Source organism: Phyllostomus hastatus, unplaced genomic scaffold (assembly GCF_019186645.2).
Source record: "Phyllostomus hastatus isolate PE091 unplaced genomic scaffold, TTU_PhHast_1.1 phas_scaffold_345, whole genome shotgun sequence".
Lineage (NCBI taxonomy): Eukaryota > Metazoa > Chordata > Mammalia > Chiroptera > Phyllostomidae > Phyllostomus > Phyllostomus hastatus.
In genome coordinates, this window is record NW_025334024.1 from 7,700,006 (window position 1) to 7,720,288 (window position 20,283).

General features: G+C 47.0%; 1 protein-coding gene across 1 annotated transcript in view; it reads left to right on the forward strand.

Moving 5' to 3' along the window:
- CDYL2 (chromodomain Y like 2) overlaps positions 1 to 19,470 on the forward strand; it is a 160,585-nt gene extending 141,115 nt beyond the window's left edge. The window contains exons 4-7 of the mRNA XM_045819046.1: positions 1,524 to 1,696; positions 7,818 to 8,028; positions 10,444 to 10,587; positions 15,565 to 19,470. Of these exons, the coding sequence (XP_045675002.1) occupies positions 1,524 to 1,696; positions 7,818 to 8,028; positions 10,444 to 10,587; positions 15,565 to 15,723 (687 nt within the window). The 3' untranslated portion in view covers positions 15,724 to 19,470. The remainder of the gene's footprint in view (positions 1 to 1,523; positions 1,697 to 7,817; positions 8,029 to 10,443; positions 10,588 to 15,564) is intronic.
- Positions 19,471 to 20,283: the final 813 nt, after the last annotated feature.

Genomic DNA, 20,283 nt, shown 5'->3' on the forward strand with positions numbered 1-20,283 from the left:
AGTCTCTGTGGCTTATGCCCAGTTAGAGTGGGAGGCACTTGTCCCGTCCTTCTCACAGAGCACAGGCCGGGAGAGTCTCCCTTCAGATGGACATCTGTCCCTGTTTTGTCCACTAAAATCCGTCCATTTTTCCAGCCAACCTACAGTATGGAACAGTTAAAGGAGAAGGGACATAGGGGTGAGATTTGCATGGTGGTTCTGCCTGTTACTGGGGACCTTGGGTGACTTACTTCACTTGCCTGAATTTTCATTGCTTCACCTACAACTTACAGTACCATTCTCTATCTTCCAGGATTCTTGTTTGGAATAAAATATTGTGTGTAAATTACCCTGGCACCTCTCAGTGCTTAGTGAGTGGGAGTTATTTAAAAAACAATACTTTGATAACATTTCGGACACAGTAGCCTATGATTACGCCTATTGAAGAACAATACTGATTCTTTAAAAGCCTATTCACTTATTGTCCCCTCCCCTCAAGGCTCTCTTGAGTACATGCCTTGTTTTCTCTTACCATCCACTTTCTGAGCTTATCATTGCTTTTCCCATAACTCCCATTGGACTGGGTGATTGAGCTCTCTTTAGTTCACCCCCTCGTTCATTGTAATCCATGATGTACTGTTAAGAAGTTACCCTGAAGTTATGTTCACATAGCAAAGCCTAGATGTCATTGTTACCTGTCCCCTCTCCCAGACACATAGCCGAGGCATGCTCCAGCTCTGGCCACCCTGTGTCTCCTCTGATGGAGTATTGTCGCCCGGGACCATGGATCTACCTCATGCACCTCCCGCCCTCAATTAGTCAGTATCAGTACGGTGATGTCTATAGTCAGTTCTTATATTGATTTATCAACACATTCACCTGTTTCTCTGCTGGCTATGACTCCTTGGCTGGCAGGGGTTTTGTTTACTTTTTTCTGAATATGGTTTTCTTCTTGAAGTCCATCCTTTTTTAGTCCTTTCAGTGAGAGTCTAAGAGTGGTAAACATTCTTTTATTGAAAATGCCCAATATTTATCCTTGTGTTTGAATGATAGTTTAGCTAGACACAGAATTTACATTTGACAGTTAGTTTCCTGGCACCTTGAACATCTTGTGGGTCTGATGCCAGAGCCCACTTCCCACCTGCAAGCTGTGTGAGGGTCTTTGTTGCATTAAGCCTGAACAAGAGTATAGAATTATGTTGGCCTTCTAGAGATAGCTAACGTAACTCACCTGGGCTGCACGCAGGCAGGACTTTCCCCCTCACCTTGACACGGGCGAAACAAACAAATGTGGAAAGATTTGCATGGTTACCAGGGATTAAAAGACCTCCAGGTTTGCAGCCAGTGACCCCTCTGCCACCTTCCTTCGCTGCCTGCTTCGGAGAGGATGGAGGGGAGCTCTGGTTTCTGTGTTTCTTTGGTAGGTCTGGACATGGCTCGTATTCAGGGGAGGCTCCGTGCACAGGCAGAGCAGGTTTACTCACGTCTGCACCCAGCCTCCTGATAGACATGTAACATCTCTGCAAACTCATCTCTGCCCGCAGATCATGAAGGAGGTCCGGCGAGCTCTCTGCAACGCGGCCACGGACGACAGCAAACTGCTGCTCCTCAGTGCCGTGGGCAGCGTGTTCTGCAGCGGCCTGGATTACTCCTACCTAATTGGCCGGTTGTCCAGCGACCGGCGGAAGGAAAGTACCCGCATTGCAGAATCCATCAGGTGAGCTCAGTTTGTATCCGCACACTAGGGGACCTGCCTAGGATTGCCAAATTGGGCACATAAAAATACAGGGTGCTCAGCGAAACTCTTTAAACAACTAATAATTTTCTTTTAGCATGATTATGTCCCATGCCACCTTTGGGATATACTTACACTAAAAAATTATTGGTTGTTTATCTGAAACTTGGAGTTTAATTGGGCACCCTGTATTTTCCTGCCTGAATTAGGGATGCCTTTGCTCACTAGGTAAGATTGCATTTAATTCTTTTGATCCCCAAAGGATTTTATTTCCTTAGATTAAGCCCAGCATCTAGTAATGCCCATGTGTCGTCTGCTCTTCTCCTGCCCTCTGTCTGATAGTGAAATCTCCAGTTTTCTGGGAATTTCTGTTTCTGGAGCTGACATGGCTCCGCACTGGGAAGGCTGATGGAGGGGCTCCCTGGGTAGCTGTGCACTTGTGGACCCAACAGGGTGGGGAGTGTTTGCCCTCCTCTTGTTGGCTTTGGGGCAAAAGTTGGGATCCTGGGGTGACATCTGATCCCAACAATCAGTATCTTTTTTGGGATACTAAAGGGTCGTTATTTCCCCACTCTTTATAGATTTATCGAAAGCCAGTGAGCTCATGTGATTCCTAGCAAAGGCTGGCACTGTCCTCCACCCCGGGGAGCACTCGCATGCTCACTACTGCACGTGCAGAGTGCTCAGATGAGAGTCACAGTTCAGTAAAGTGGCCCGGTCTCCTGAAACAGAGCACATTTCCACAGGGTGTCAGGGAGCCTCGGGCCACAGGTCAGAGATCTTCCAGGCCCTCCCACCTCACTGCGCTGTGACACGGTTGCACAGAGGCCGATTCCCATGTGGCTGTGGGAGGCTTCCAGGGGGTGCAGAGTCTCTAAGAGATGACACAGGGTCTCCAAGAGGTGACCTCACCTGTGGGGTTCTGAGTTCCAGTTCGGGGTGATGCACCCGCTGGAGTCTGCGCTCCAAAACACCTGTGTGCTTCCTGCTGCGGAACTCTTGCCAAAAGAGACATGGAAAGTCCAAAAACTGTTAGTGGACAAGGTACCCCTGTCCTGGGCTTCATGCAGCTCTTGGGCTCCCTGGGTGCAGACGGCCCTGGCCGTGTCCACAGTGCTCTGTCCTCTGCTCTGACTCAGCTGCTTTGTCACGTGGTGGTGGGAGCAGCAGGGTCCCCGGTAAGCTTCCTTCCTTGTTTATGGGACCATCAGAGATGGGGGCCCATCTCTGCAGCTGAGGAACTCCTTGACTGTAGCCTTCGGCTGGTTTCTGAATTTCTGTGGAGGCACTGGCTGGATTTCCAGAGGCCCCAAATTTAAGGGGATGCTCAGCACATTAGCTCACCTCTGGAGAAACTCGGCCTGTGGAATTCAGAGATTTGCCGTCTCATCAGGAAGGTGAGTTTCTCTTAGCAGAGTGGAGGGAGAGATGGCCAAGGGGATTCTTCCAGATGCTTCAAAGGGAGTGGAAGTTTGTAGTGCGTAAGCTGCCTGGGACACAGGAGGGAGGGGGAATGGGGATGTCCCCTGGACTGCTGGTTCTCAGCTCCAACAGCAAAGAGACTCCTCAGGGAGCTTTTCAAATCCCAGCTGCTTGGCAGCACTCCCAGGAGATTCTGAATTAATGAGCATGGGGTGGGGCCAGCACATCTTTGGTTTTAAAGTTTCCTCCATTGTTCAAATATGCAGCCAGGGTTGAGGTCCTTATTTTTATGCGAGAGCAGAAAGGTGGCTGTAAGAGAAGAGGGTGAAGAGGAAGGTGACAGAAGGGACAAGAGAGGGTGAGGAGCTTCAAGAGAGGATGGATGGGATGCAGACGGGATGGCCTTGCAGAGCAGTGTGCCCACGGGTCAGACAGTGACCGTGGCTTGTTCACCATCACCAAATTTAGGGAGGCCCCTGCTGCACCAACTTTGCAGTGTTCCCTCCAGCAGCCACAACTCCAGGGTTTGGGACCCGATGTGGCAGAGAAGCATTTCCCAGAGAACATTCTGCAGATTTCCAGGGAGGCATCATGAGCAAAAGGCACTGTCGATAACTGAGTTTGGGCCACGCCGGAAGTTCTGTCCCCACTCGTGCAGATTTTCCAGGCATATCAACACTCTGAGGAGTTTCTTGGGAAAGGACTTTGTTAAATATGGAGCATGGCCAAAACATAGTTTATCCGTAGAACCTTATAACCTACTGACATCCCTTGAAATTCTCTTGGGACATGCATACTCTCAGCTGGGCTGACCCCCAGGATCCAAGCACACCACATGGCCACTGGCCACCACTCCCACCCACCCTCACCCTCATCGTTTCCTAAATAAAGCATGTGGGTGCATGACCCGGTACACTGCGTTCACTCTGCAGATGTTTGTGAAATGAACTAGAAGATGTGGGAAGAGCTCAAATGATTCATTCAGCAGAAGTCTCTCTCCAGGACCCAAACAAAGCTGTCTGCCCCACCCTGAAAGAGGGGCCGCCCTCACCTGAACTCCTCATAGGCGATGCAAAGGCCCATTGGCAGATTGCTAGGACAAGGAGTAATCCGATAACCCACGTGGAATACTTGGCCTGTTATTGGCACATATGTCCTTAGAATAGATGTAAAGAATTATTTTTATGTTACTCCCAGCCACAAATTTTAGCTAAGCCTGGGTCAGATGAAGGAGTGGGCCCCTAGAGTGCCCCTCTGGGGGCCCCAGGATGACCATCAGCTCGTGTATCTGATGCTCACAGCTGACTTGGCTCTGAACTCTGGCAGTGGGAGGGCTCTGGTTAAAAAGAATGAATAGCTGGGGCACAGAAGAAGTGCCATTTGCTCCTGGTGAAATCCAGACACCCCAATGAACAGAATTTTGCTTCTGAGTCTCCTTTAGGTCAGGAGAGTGGCTCACAGGCCACTCAAAGTGGAATGAAAGCTGTGTCCACCCTCCCAGCAGCACTCGTGGGCTCCCCTGTGTCAGGCGCTGTGCTGGTGCCCTGGGTGGATCATCTCACGTAATTCTCAGGTGGCCTGTGGGGGCATGCCACTGGCTTCCCCATTTTCCAAGGGGGAAAACGAGGCTGCAGTAACTCCTCCAAGATCTCCCCGCTAGTTAGGGGCAGAGTTGAGACTTGACCCCAAATCTTTCAGACTCCAAAGTTCCTGGTCCTTCTGAGCATCAGAACAGTCTAGCAGCTCTGGCCAGCAGAAGCCTCAGGATCCAGGCTGAGTGGAGGAAGCTTCAGGGTCCAGGGTCAGCGTGGCACACTTGGCTGTGGGGGGAGAGGGGAGCCATCGCCCCAGTGCAGCCCCACCACCGGAGTCAGGATCAGATATCTGAGCAGCAGCGTCTGTAATGCAATATCCTGTTTGCTATCTGGCTTCTACATCCTCTGGGCCCTTGTGATAGAGATCTGCTCGAGGTGAGAGGACAAGGATGGGGAGACGGTCTGTGCATCATCTTTTTATATCAAGGAAATGAACTGCTTGGACTGCCGGAGCTGGGGGAGGGTTGGAGCCTTGGGAACTCAGTCCCCTTAGCCCTCCTCCAGGTTCCTTGTTGCCACTGTACAGAGCTCAGGTTGGAAACCACAGAGTGAAAGGCTCAATGGGGTCTGGAAGGGGAAGCTTCCAGAAGGTCATGAGGGCTGAGGTAAATTCCTGAAGGACAGTCACATGGATGACAGAGCAGAGTGGATGTGAGTATCAGACAGACCCATAGGAGGTCACAACTGGATGGTGTCTGGGTAGGGAGTGACCCTCTTTATTGAAAATGTCCAACAGAGGCCAGAGATTGCATTCTCGGGATGCTGGTAGGGGGGAATTCTGTACCAAGTGGAAGGTTTGGTTCAGTGACTCTTGAAGTCCTTCTCTCTCTGAGATCCAGTGCCCGTTCCTAAGCGAGGGTCTTTAGGAATGGAACATCTGTCAAAAAGCACCCAAACCCTGTGTGTGGTTCCAAGGAATCCTGCAAAGAAGCTCCATGTCCCTACAGACTCCAAATTGCATTTGGTAAAAGCACTTGTTAAAACCAGTGACCGAGGCCATCACATTAGGAAATCAAGCCAGGAAATGGGCCTTGAACACCAGGAGGAGGGGGCCATGGTGCTAGCACTCCCTCTTTCAGCAGTATCCTTTTGGGGTCAGCTGCAGGGGGGCCAGCCATGGCAGCAATAACTCCGTCATCTACTCACAGTCACATGGGAGTCAGGAATTGTGATGCCTCAAGCCTGGGTCAAGGAGTGTAATTTCATGAAGACATATGGGTCATAAGTCACCTCAACCCCAGTGGAATTAAGAGGTCTTCTCACAATTGAATTCAGTCCCACCATATTACCATGATACCCACATATTTTGATAAGAACTGGGGGGAATGGTAACCATTGAGAAGGGATGAACCAGTTTGACATTTGTATTAGTTAATTACTAGCTGCTGTAACAAATAAACCCCAAGTACATACCATGGCTCAATTGTGGTAGAAATTACTTCTAGCATACGTACACCTAAAACAGATGTTACTCATCAGCCCATGGCTGTCCTCCAAGTGGCAACTCAGGAACCCAGATTCCCTCTGTCTTCTGAGATTGCCATGAAAGGGCTGGGAGGGCCACATGGTGGGAGGTTGCCATGCACCAGGCCTGAAAGTGTGTATGTGGTTTCCACTCACATTCCTTTGCCTGGCACTTGGTTACTTGGCCACAGCCAGTTGCAAGGGAGGCTGAGAAATGTGTTCTGGCAGTAGACTCTGGAAGAAGAGAGAAGGAGGGACCAGGCCTGGTGAAGAAATAGTATGTCAGTGCCACACATCTGCAGTCTTTGCTCTTATTCTGGGAAAATCCTGTATCTGTTTAACAGCTATTGACTGAGTATTAATTGCAATATGTATAGAGACCAAGCAATGCACAAGGCAGACCTATGGGTTTTCTTAAGGAGCTGTAGGGGAAGAGAATTCAAAAACAAGGAAGCAAGGAAGCGATTAGGATAACTGTAAATTGTAATAATGGTGATTTCCAAGAACTCTCAGAAGGTCCGTACAGCTCATGCACAGAGAGCAAGGGTGTGTGAGACGCAAGATAAGCCTGGAGAGGTGTGCAGAGGCTGGAGTTTGCATTTTATTCTTGTGAGTTCCCAGCAGGTTCCAGTCTGTCACCTGAGAATGATGAAGGGTGTGGGCTTTCCTAGACATCTTCCCTCCATGTCCAGATGAGTATTAAAATTGTATAAGTCTTAAATAGCAAGTAAGGGGGAGGCAAAAAGCATGAAAGGTAAAGGAAGTAGAGGTTATTTCGGGTGGCTCTGCATAATAGATAAGGATGCAGGCTGTAACCTTGCTCAGTGCAGAAGGTCAGGGAGATAAAATATTGCCTAACCCTGTAGCCATGATTCCAGATGCCTCGTGCCTCCGGGGGAGCCCAGCATCTTTCCCCGGTGTTGGTCAGAGTCACCCAGACACACAGACCCTTGTCAGTGTTTTAGAACCACCCTTGAGGCTCTGTCACCCCTTTAGGTGAAGCCAAACCAGACAATCCTGGTTTTGAAAGAAATCTTAGGTGGCAACGATCCCTGCCAGTGCCCACCATTGAAGCTTGAATTCTCACCCAGACTTACCACTGAGCCAAAATTATCCCCAGCAATGAGGAATTTGCACCTGCCACAGCCACCCACTCTGCCTTCGGCCAGTGCCTTTGGAGCATTCCCTCGCTCCTTGAGTTCCAATATGCCGCGTTATAACACTCTCCTTTCGGTTCTAGTTCTGGCTGTTTCTGGATCTCAACGTTCAGGTTGTATTCCTTGGGATATTTACAGTTTGTCAATATCCAGGGAGCAGAAGGACAGAGGGACTAGGGCAGTGTTGGCACAATGGGCATGACCTAGGGCCGGACATGTGGTCACCTCATTAAGTCCCTTCTGAAAATCTGGCACCAACCTCTGAGGGTGCCAGGCCTGTGCCAGCAGCTGAGTGGCCCAGCATCTGGGAGAACGAGACCCTTGCCTGCCACCCACTCTTCTCTGAGGCCCTGTAGGTGCCTCACAGCACCTGGAGAAGCTCTTTCAGCCTCAGTGCCATCAAAGGTGTCAAACGGTCTCTGTAGGCCTGGCCACCCATTAAAGAGGGTCTTCTCTTTTCCCCAGGGACTTTGTGAAGGCCTTTATCCAGTTTAAGAAGCCCATCGTGGTGGCGATCAACGGGCCTGCCCTAGGCCTGGGCGCCTCCATCCTGCCCCTGTGCGACATCGTGTGGGCCAGCGAGAAGGCCTGGTTTCAGACCCCCTACGCCACCATCCGCCTCACGCCTGCCGGCTGCTCCTCCTACACCTTCCCCCAGATCCTGGGTGTCGCACTGGTAAGCCTCCTCATGAGCAGGCAGAGCGGTGTTTGAGCAAAGTCCTAGAATCCTTTGTAGGCTGTGGTCAGACTCTGCACCAGTGGCCAGAAGCAAGTCTGGGCAGGGGTCAGTCCTAACAGCTCAGGAAGCACTCACTGGGGCCAGTGCTCGACAGCCATTAACACAGTTCATCCTCACCACAGCCCTGTAAGGTAGGACTGCTGTTATCCCCTCTTGACAGGTCTGGAGACTGAGAGTCAGGTTAAGTGAGTTGTCTAAGGTCACACAGTGGTAATGGAAATTGTGGAATGTGAACACAGAATCTGTGCTTTGAGCCCATGTGCTATCAAATGGAGCGCGCCTCTGATGAGTGAGTCTGAGATTAGCGCCACCAGGACCCGGGAGGGTGCAGTGAGTGTGGTTGGTCTAGTAGGTCTGCGAGGTAGCATCTGAGGTGGCTTCGATGCGGTGCAGGCTTCACCAGGGTCTGCTCGGGGCTGTTTGCCAGCTGCTCCCCAGTACTGCTGGGAGATTTCTGCCTATAGATGCTGGTGGTCCTGGGGGACCCCAGGAAACTACCAAAGAATCAGACACAGATGCCAGGGCCAAACCCCACAGGGAGCAGGTTGGAGGAGGCCCCCCGCAGCGGCACTGTGTGGAAGGATGGGAGCCCCAACCCACCGCTGCTGTGTGCGCTGCCCGTCTCTGATGGTGGCACGGCGGGAATAGCAACTGAGACCAGCGGGGGTTATCCTCGGCCCTCACACCCTCCACACCCTCTGGCACCACGTCTGTGCAGCAGGTCCGTGCAGCAGGGCCTCTGGGGGGACAGACAGGGCCATTCCGATCCAGCAGCTCTCTTGGGGCTGCTTTCCGAGACTCAGTCTCACTGGTGGCAGAAAAATGAGGCAGGCAGGGAGCCCAGGAAGCAAACACTGTCCCTTTGATCTCAGCCGCTGTGCTCTGCCCGAGCTCGGTGCCACTCCAGGTCCTCCCCGTGCTCTGTGGTCACAAAAATGTTAACGTTGTACAGCCGTATCTCTCTCTGTCTTTCATCTCAATCATTTCTGAAACTCCAAGAATGTGCTGATTGAGACAAGTTCTTGCGGACTGTGTCCTGTTTGGCTCCTACTACTGAGTTCCTTTTTCACATTTCTCCCGAGACAAAGGTGTTTCTAAATAAGTATAATGACATATACATTTGTCTTCTGACCTCTCATCAAATGCATGCTGTGGGCTATGACCGACCTGATCAATTTTCCTCCTCCGACACGAAAGATTGTCCTTTGGGTCATCATGACCTGTCAGTGACAACCAGAGCAAAGGGGGGGCTGCACATGGATGCAGAGGCTCAGAGAGCTGGGTGTTTCAGCGTCACTCTGAGAGCAGGAGAGCATCCACCGAGGGCAGGCGGATGGCATGTTGGGGAAGGGGTCGTCTGCCCTGTGCAGGAGGCAGGCACTCATCCTGAAAGAGACAAGGACCCTGTCCCATGCCATGACCATTATGTCCTAATTATCAGTGTAAGAGTCACCTGTTGGTGAGTTTCAGAGGTGACAGCACTGTACTCTGCCTGGGCCTAGGACCTCATCCATGTAGGTCCTCCCAGAACACGTGTGACAGCTGTGAACTTCAAAGCAAAAGGAAATTCTTTGGAGAGTGGGATGCAGAGGAGCCCTCAGAAGGTGGGGGGCATTTTCCACCTTTCAAGACTGGGCAGTGCCCATACACAGCCCTGGGCCTCTGGGTAAGACACTCCTCTCTCTGTTGCTCTTACAGTGTTATGCAAGACCTTTCTGGCTGCCAGTGATGGAAATGCTTTGACTTAAGGGTGGGGGGAGAATAATGATTTCCTTAACTGACAAGTGCAGAATTGGAATGTCCCCTGAGGGTGATGAGTCCAGGAATTCAAGAACTATCAGTACTCTTGTTCTCTGTTCCTTCCTTCTTTGTGGACCTGCTTGTCCCCAGAGTGGGGACACAGCAGTGGATGGCCCTGAGCTCCCTGACTTTAGCCTGCAACCAGCAAGGGAGAAAGATTCTTCCCCATCATCTCCAGTTTGGAAACCTCACAGAGAGCTTGCTTATCTAGGGAATGTCATCTGTCCAACCCCGGGCCAGTCGTCATGCAGCATGGAAACACAGCTGGAGTGCGTGCAGTATCCTGTGGGTCTGCTGCCAGACATGGTGGTGGTGGGGAAGGGCAGGGTATTGGGCAGATGAAACCGTAGTAGGTACATGGCTTAAATTACCTAATTTAATTAAAGCTTTGGACCCTCTGCTCAGAAAGATGCACATAGACACAGATATTTGCTTATAGTTCCCAAAGCTTATTGGACCCCGGTTATACTTAAACACAGCAAGCCCAGGCGTTGCTAACAGACACAAGAGGTGCTCTGGCCTCTCAGCCTTCCCCTGCCTTTGCTTTTTCAGGCCAACGAGATGCTCTTCTGTGGGCGGAAGCTCACTGCCCAGGAGGCGTGCAGCCGAGGGCTGGTGTCCCAGGTCTTCTGGCCAACCACGTTCAGCCAGGAGGTCATGTTGCGGGTCAAGGAGATGGCGTCCTGCAGTGCATTGGTGAGTTCCTGTGTCTTCTTGTGCTTGTCATTGCAATAGACCCATTTTGTAGGTGAGGGCAACGAGGCTGACAGGGACTAACTGACTTGCCAAGGGCCATGCAGGGAGTACATGAGAGGCCCTGTGTGATTTAACAGGTGCCTCATCTCTGTGTTGAGAGCTTAAGTCCAGCGGGAGATGGTCAGCATTATTAGGTATTCTCCATCATCTCCAGCTGAAAACCCTCACACAAGAGATTTATACTCTGGGGAAGAATGTACTGCCTTAAAAGAAAGTACTCAGCACTCCCAAAACACAAAACGTCTATGGTTTTCAAAGAAACAACAGGCAAAGGCAAAGGAGGGCGAAGTGTAGTGAGCCAGCCAGGAGACAAGAGAAAGCAGCCACACTGTCCCTGTAGTTCTCCTGCTCCCTGAGCACTTGGCACGTTCAGACATCACCGTTTGACTCTGAAGGCACACTGAAAAATAGACAAATAAATGACACCGCCTCAGAGGCACCGACTTTTAATTAAGTGTCGATTTTATCTCATAAAAGTCACTCCCTGCACACCATGGAAATATCCTGTTGAATGGTGGAGAGGAGGCTGCTCCTGCGACCCCAGGGCCGGCTGCGGAAATGAGAAAAGCGCTTTGGTAGAATAAGGCGGGGGGACTCTTTCTGTGCTGAGGTCATGGGGCCAGGCCTGTGTCCTCCCTCCCTTCTCCCTGTCTATCCCGAACCCCCACCCAGCTGTTGTGCCTCTCCTGATTCGACTCATCAGCCTGTACTGAGCACTTACTGTATGTAAGTGCCTCTCCCTGGCAGCCTAACTGTACCATTGATGATGATGGGTGGGGATGGTCCTGCATAATTGATAAACAGTTATTATGAAGTCTGTGTGGATTCCCTTTTAATGTTCCCAATGATTCTAGTGACCAACTCATCCCCATTTGCCTGGGACTCTCCTGGTTTTAGCACCAAAAAATCCCATGTTCCCAGGAAACCCCCTGGTCCTGGGCAAATGGGGATAGTGGATGACCCTAGAGGCAGCCTTATAAGCAGGCAGAAAATTTTTAAAATCTTTTCTTATTAAAATATGTTTGACATACAATATTATAGTAGTCTCAGGTATACAACATAGTACATTTCTACATTTCTATACTGTGTGATGTGATCATCACAGTAAGTCTAGTACCCGTCTGTCCACATATGAAGTTACTACAATATTACTGATGGTTCCCTGCACTATACACAACACCCCCTGACTTACTTATTTTATAACTGGGAGTTTGTACCTCTTATTCCCCTCCACCTTTCTCACCCACCTCCCTAGCCCTCCCTCTGGCAGCCATCAGTCTGTTCTTTGTATCTGTGAGTCCATTGCTGTTTTGTTTTGTTTGTCCTTTGGGTTTTATACTGTTTTTATTTTTCAATTAAAGTTGGCATTCAGTGTTGTTTTTATATTAGTTTTAGGTGTACAGCGTAGTGATTACACATTTATATGATTTTTGAAGTGATTCCTCTGATAACTTGAGTACCCACCTGGCACGTTGAACAGTTATTACAACAGTATTGACTGTATTTTCTATGCTGTACTTCACATCTCTCTGACTAGTTTGTGACTGCCAATTTGTGCTTCTTAATCCCGTCACATTTTCAACCCAGCCCCCACACCCCCTGCCACCTGCCAGCCATCAGTTTGTTCTCTGTATCTGGGAGTCAGTTTCTGTTGTTTGTTCATTTTATTCTTTAGATTTCACTTAGCATAGATACCCCTCTGTGTCCACATATGTCCTTGCAAGTGGTAAGATTTTATTCTTTTTATTGCTGAATAATATTCTGTGTGTGTGTGTGTACATCATCTTCGTTATCCATTCATTGATTGATGAAAACCTAGGTTGCTTTCATATTTTGGCTGTTTTAAATAATGCTGCAGTGAACATAGGGATGCATATATCTTTTTGAATTAGTGGTTCCTTTTCTTTGAATAGATGCCCAAATGTGGAATTGCTGGGTTGTGTGGTAGTTCTGTATTTAACTTTTTGGAGGAATCTCCATACTGTTTTCCATAGTGGCTACACTAATCTATACTCCAAGCAACAATGCATGAGGGTTCCCATTTCACCACATTCTCACCAACACTTAATCGTTGATTTTTTGACAAAAGCCATTCTGACTGGTGGGAAGTGATATCTTGTGGTTTTAATTCACATTTCTCTGATAATTAGTGACATTAAGCATCTTTTCAAATGTCTTTTGACCATCTGTAGGTCCTCTTTAGAGAAATGTCTCTTTGGGTCCTCTGCCCCTTTTTAATTGGATTGTTTGTTTTTTGGGTGGGGATGTTAAGCTGTTTGAGTTCCTTATATATTTTGAATATTAACCCCTTATCAGATGTATCATTTGGAAATATCTTCTTGTATTCAGTAGGTTGTCTTTTCATTTTGTCGATGGTTCTTTTTTTTTTTTTACTGTGCAAAAGCTTTTTAGTTTGATGTAGTTTCATTTGTTTACTGTTGCTTTTGTTGTCTTTGCTCAGGGAGACGTATCCAGAAAAAAATATCTAAGACTGATGTCGAAGAGTTTACTACCTATGTTTTCTTCTAGGAGTTTTATGGTATTGAGTTTATTTTTGTATATGGTGGAAGAAAGTGATTCATTCATATTCATTTTTTTTGCGTGTATTGATCTAGTTTCCCAAAAACCATTTATTGAAGAGACGGTCATTTCCCTATTATATATTCACCTCCCTTGCTGTAGAGTAATTAACCATATAATTGTGTGCCTATTTCTGACTCTCAATTCTGTTCCATTGATCTTTTTGTTTTTCTGCCATGCTATACTGTTTTGACTACTATAGCTTTGTAGTGTAGTTTGAAATCAGGGAGCATGATGCCTCTTACTTTGTTCTTGTTTCTCCACATTGGTTTGGCAATTTGGGCTCTTTTGTGGGTCTGTATAAAGTTTCGGATTATTGTTCTAGTTCTGTGAAAAATGTCATTGGTGTTTTTATAGAGGTTGCATTAAATCTGTAGATTGCTTTGGGTATTATGGGCCTTTTAAAAATATTAATCCTTCCAATTCATGAGCATGGTGTATCCTTCAATTTATTTGTGCCTTCTTCAATTTCTTTCATCAGTGTCTTAGAGTTTTCAGAATAAAGGTGTTTAATCTCCTTGGTTAAATTTATTCTTATGTACTTTATTTTTGATGCAATTATAAAAGGGATTATTTGCTAATGTATAGAAATGCATTACCTATTTCTGAATATTAATTTTGCATTCTGCAAGTTAACTGAATTCATTGATTAGTTCTAACAGTTTTTGGTGGGGTCTTCAGGGTTTTCTATATACAACGTCAGGCCATCCACAAATGATGGTATGAGTTAGAGCAGAAGTCTGAGGACCCATAGGGAGGTTAGATGGCAACTCGTGGTGTGAGCAGGGGCACAGGGACAAAGTGAAAAGGAAGGTAGGAGGAAGGCCTCAGTGCTCCACTGAGGGGTTTGGTCTTTGGGCGATGGAGATTTTCAGGTGAAACCAGCTGTTAAAATAATATGGCAAGAAAACCTCTCCTGTCAACAGTTACGAATTCAGGAACTTTGCGTTGATTTGCCCAAGAAGGGAATTCTTGGGTGGAAAGAGGCAGTCTTAGTCTTCCCACCCATCCTCACCACCTGTTAGCCTTCCGCCCAGCCTGAAGAATAAGATCACTGCCTCTTTCTAGCCTGCTTGCGCAAGGGAGCTCTTGCCTTGCTTTTTTCTGTTTGAACATGCACCGGGAGAGTGTAAACTGAAGCTTTGACATCAGTAGAGGATGGTGGAGGCCAATGGAAGGGAGCTTGGAAGCTGCACTTCCCCGCAGAGCCTCTGCCAGAGTGAGGCGGCAGTGCAGCCTGTTAGAATCAGCCAGATGTTCGCACGCAACATCCGTCAGGCAGCTGTGGGCAGCTTTGCTTTACTGAGTGTAGGTCCTTCCTTTGTAATGTGGGGGCTGCCTGTTCATGGAGCTGTCATGAGCAGGAAAAGTACTTCTCATAGACCCTATTGTTTACTGGTGTTTGTAGTGGCATTGCTATTATTACTATATCACTACAATTGTTATTATTCATTACTATGATTATTATTACTGTGGTTATCACTGCATTATTAATATTACTGCTATAATTCCAGCGATACTACTATACTGTTATTAGTATTGTTACCATTGTCACTACTATATTACTAACATTACTATTACTCCTGTAATAATGTCACTATTATTAATGCTCTAATTACTGCTATAATGCTATAGTGTTAATATCATCACCATTATCACTACTATATTACTAACATTATCACTATTATTAGTCCTTTAATAACATTACTACTATTATTACTTCTATAGTACTGTAGTATTACTGTTATTGTTACTCTCACTGTTATCACTCATTGCTACAATCATTGTAATTATTATTACTCATTATTACAATGATTACTATGCTACTATTATTCCTACTGCTCTTACTACTAAACTTGAATGAGAGGCACTGCTGTTGGGGAAGCTCATATGGATGCTCAGACAACCATTAGTTCATTCATTATCTTACTCTGTGACCCCAGCCATCCTTGCCTTAGGTATCATTACTCTTACTTCACAGATAATGAAAATGAAGCACAGGGAGGTGAAGGTAGCCTTTCCTGAACTTTTTTATGACCCCCTTAGAAAATGATACTGAGTTTATGTCACCCTTGGGTAAAAGACAAAGCTCTTGTGGTTGGGGGTGACATGGGTCCCACTCAGCCATCCCAGGGACTGTGGGTTCACCCTCATGGCATGCCTGGAATCCATCCTGGCATGGCTGGGGACGTGGGCCTAGGCAGCCCCGGACTGCGGTGGGCAGCCTCCTCTGGCTTTGGACATTGCAAGGTCACCCAGTGCTGCATAGGCCAAGTACGTTCTTCTGGAGCGGAGCCTCTGGTGCCCAGCTAACCAGGCTCGTGCATTTCCCTGCAGGTGTTGGAGGAGTCCAAATGCCTTGTTCGGAGCTTCCTGAAATCAGTGCTTGAAGATGTGAATGAGAAAGAATGCGTCATGCTGAAGCAACTCTGGAGTTCCTCCAAAGGCCTGGATTCCTTGTTCAGCTACCTGCAGGACAAGATTTACGAAGTCTGAAGGGCCCCGGCTCACTCACCCCAGTGATCAAGGGCACCCGACCTCCAGCCTTGCCCTGGGTTCCAGAAATCGGAGCCCACTGTAAGCCCGGCCAAGGAGTTTGTCAAGGTGTCTCTATACCTAGGGTGTGTTCATTTCCTTGTCTTCTTTGGTTGTTCTTCATTGGTTTGGTTTTGTGTAACAGATGGAAACTGCAGCACACTTGGCCTCCCCCTTGTCCCTACCCCAACTGGCTAGAGAGCTATTGAGGGCTATATCTTCCCAGGCCTCTTCCAGGTACTGTTCTGTTCCCACTTGCTGAAATGCGCCATCCCGGTCCAGGGGAGGGGAAGACCAGTTTCCCTGTTTTTCTGACTCAGACTGTGTCTACACAGTGCCTCTGATTTGGAGACTTGGCTCTCATGGTCTCTGGTTAAGTGCAGATCTGGTAACGGGAGACAATCCATCTGGGGTGGTTTCCAGGCTGATGAGCGAAGCGCTGCGGGTAGAGCCAGCCTCAGTCTCCTCTCTGACGCAAATCTGTGTGACTCTGAGGGCCCGGTCTGAACGCCCAGCTGAGTGATTTACAAACCCAGATATTGTACATCTAGGAATGTTTTGTTAAATATATATTTTTAAAACAATGTAAGTGGAAATTCTGATAATTTATGTGTATTATATGTAAAGCTAGTTTTGCAAAACATAAACTCCTAGGAAAATGTTTTTTTTTTCTTTAATCAGACTTATTTAATTTATTTATTTTTGTTTATATATATTATGATATCTGTCATTCAAACAGATATTATTTTCATACTGCCCTGGACCAAATCCCGTACGAGGTTCGTGCTGTTTGGTGCATTCTAGCAGTGAACCATGTAGAGATAAAATTCAGAGAGATAAAAATGGAAGAATTTCCATGGATGAAAGGAATAGCTTGTACTAGATCCTCAGCTTGTAAAATGGTTCTCAAATGGAATATTTGTTCTGAGGAGAAACCTCGGAGGAGTTTTCTCTTCACTCTGCTGCCTTTAAGGAGGTAAAGGGGCCTCCAGCGTGATGGTACTGAGACATCCACAGTCCCCGACTGCGTGACACCAGGAAGGGGTGGGGAGTTGGCCTCACCTGGGGATTGCAAAGTGTCCAGAGTAAGACTTTCTTCTTTGGAGATGAATGACTGACCTTGGACTTCAGAGTCCACTCCGTCCATGTGGGCAGCCATGTCTGGTGTAGATTTCCAGGGAGGTGGGAGGTGTTCCCGCTCTGGTGGGCTGCCATTAGAAGGACTGAATTCTTCTGTGTCCTGAAGCTCAGGTGACCTATCTTTTTGTTAGCGGTTTGCTCACATCAGGAAGCAATAACCAGGGATGAGGTCTCCTGCTCTTGGGTCTCTGGGCTGCACAGGGACCCCAACATCTGAATTTAGACCGTCGACTCAAAAGTCTGTGGATTGGCTGTGGGACACGAGTGGTTTTGGTTTTGGTTGGTGAGGGGGAAGGTCAACATCAAAGTTAGAGCACTCAGAGAAAGATCCTCAGGGCAGCAGGGTTTTTCTATCGCATCACAACCCCTGAGTGTCCTCAGAGGCCCTTTGCTCACCCGCCCTCCCTTGCCCGGAGTTAGTCGCCAGTGTCTCTTGACCCTTCCTTGGAGAGAGTTGGGTGGAGCAGTGGGAGTTGGGCACAGCTGGGGCTGAGATGAGGAGGGTCATTGCTCCGACTGGTCATGTACCTCTCTCTCTGGTCCTCTTTTCTCTCTTAAAGGTGACCAGATGCAGTGGGCCAGGCAGATAGAAAGGACTCATGGTTCTGAGCTTTGTGTTTCAGAGGACACATTGAGTGTCTATACTATGGCTAGAGACATGGTCCTTTAGACAGTGAATCTGAAGTTAACCTGGACTCTTAATCCTTAAGATGGTCTTGGTTCCCTCTGTAGAAAGCCTTTCTACTTTGGACTTTCCTCCATGACTTCATGGGGCTTCTTCTACCTTCTTCCACCTCAGCCGTGTTGGCCGTGGGGAGCCAGCAGGGGCCACCCACCTTCGCTGAATGCAGCCAGAGGAAGATTGAAGACCTGTGTGCCGTCCCCTTTGTCCATGTGGGATCTGCAGGTACTGCAGACCTGGATGATGGGGGATTACTCTAGGGAAACCCCTGCTTTTGCCCAAATCCACTTTGATTTTGTCTCTTCCTGGGAGAAAGCAAATGTATACTTTCCCAAAGTCCCTAGACAAACCGCCTTCTTGTGCATTGCGGCAGATAATCGGTGCAGCATTGCCCAGTCCTCTAAAAAAAAGAGACCCCTGCTTTCTGTTTACTTTCCAGGGGCAGGGACATTTACCATAGGAGTAGTGTCAGAATTCTTGTTGGAGGGGGAAGAGAATGTTTGGAAGTTCCCTTCAATCAGTGTCTGTCTTGTTCCCTGTTGAAAGCACCAGAAATATTTTAGCTTTGGACATATCACAAATCCAAACTTCTTAACATTTCAAGGGTCTCTGATGATAAGATAGGAATGTGAGACTGTTACCAGGGTGGAGTTCCTGTTGTTAATTTGTAGACTCTGCTTATAACAGGAGGTGTTTCAAAAGACAGTCTGTATTTGGGTTGTTTCCACATAGTTCAGGAAGGATGCCCCACCAATTAGGCAGAAGTTGGCTAACTGTTACCTACAGGGTAGACTGAATCTCTGAATTTTTTACTTTCTGAGCAGTTGTTTGATAACGTGCAGATGAAATCCAGGTGACTTGTAGCAAATTGAGTTGGGATGGAAAATGCCAGACCTGTGGGGTGTCGGGATTTGTCCTCAGAGCCCTAGATCCTTGACAGAGGGCTCAGGCTTTCGCTTGTACTCTTCCGTCCCAGCACCGTCTCTTTACCCGTAGGACCCTTTCTTCACTCTGTCCCCTGCTCTGTCCCCACCCAACCCTTCCCCACCCCTGGGTCCATCGCTTCCTGGGCAGGTCTTTAAGGAATTGTGTCTGGTTTTAGCAGCCCCACCCCAGAATTACCTGTGGGGTTGGAAAAAGAGCTGTGGATGGGAAGTTAAGGGTACCTCTTTGGTCAAGGAACCTTCTCGGCCACAGGTGGCGAACACAAGTCCGGAGGGCCAAATCCAGCCCTCCACCTTGTTTCTACCTAGTAACAGAGCCGAGCTCTCGCTTAACTGTTAAGGAGTAGTTACATTTACACAGTCTTCAAATTACATTCGGCCCTTTGAAAGCAACTGCGAGGCTAAAATGGCCCCCAGTGAAAATGAGTTTGATACCCCTGTTCTAGGCAATCCACTCCTTGCCATCTTGTTAGCCACGCATTTGACCTCCCCTCCCCTCCCTGCTCGGATCCCTGGTGGTTAGTACCAGCATCTTGTAGTGGAACCTCTTGCGTTAACAGTTCCATTCCAAGAGGGCTTTTCGTAGAGCTTGCTAAAGTGGTCAGAGCTCTTCACCATTTGGAAGCCGCAGACTAATGCTGATGGCGTGCCCACGTGTCTCTTCTGGCTGTGGAGTAATGTCTGTGGGTAAACACCATCAAAAATTACCCTCTGAGGATGAAATTGGATAGCTATGAGAAGGTAGTAGAGAATTGATTTAAAATGTTATTCTTGTTTGGTTTAGATTAAACTAGGAAATGTTCTCTCTGAAGCATGAAAATATGTTTGTTTTCCATATAAAGTTTAGTATGAGGATGGCAAAATAATCACAATAGACTTTGATCAATGCAACTGTATCTCTGAATATCCACATTAAAGAAATAGCCTTGACTGAATGCCAAACTGCATTTCCCATTATTAATTGTTGGTTTAAAAAAATTTGTAAGCTTTTTAAAATTTGAAATTTAGTTACATTCATGCAATTTTATAGTCTAGCTTCTGTGGAATTTTTTTTTTAAACAAGGATAAACAAATAGAAACATCTTCAGATTTTCCTAAGTGAATATTTAAAATGCAGAATTGCTTCTCTTCTGTGTTTCTGTGTTCAGATACTTAGGTCTGTTGTATATATTAGTTCAGACACTCTCGCTAATATACACAGTATTTAAGACTCTAAATGAGATTTCTTAAGTATTTTATTTTATTCTCTGTAAATGGTTTTGTATAATCTTTAAAAAATCTACACTTTGCCTTTGTAGATATTTAAGGGAAACCATTTGGGGGTTGTCTTGCATGTATATTTTTGTTGTAGATATGTGTTGCTTAGTTATTTCTGCAAATTTTGGTTGAAATGCTTACAGACTTTAATACAGTATATATTTTCAGAATATAAACTTTTATATTTCTGTGATAAGTTAGAATATGCGTTTTAGGCAATCTTTTCCATTAATATCACTTGTTTTTGTTTTTTAAAAAATAGCATACTGGTTTGGTGCCAATGCGTTTCTTTTTTTTTTTTTTTTATCCCCATTAGATTCTAATGCTCTTATATTGTTAGAGAGCAGGTTAATTTTTTTTCTTAAAGTATAATTTGAAAATGTGTTGCTTTTGTGAATAAGCCTTACCATTAGGATCAGTAAATTTTCCAACCTTTGCAACTACATATGTAGTTTAAGATCTCCCCATAAATTCTCACTGTGTGGCAGTTGATGGAGT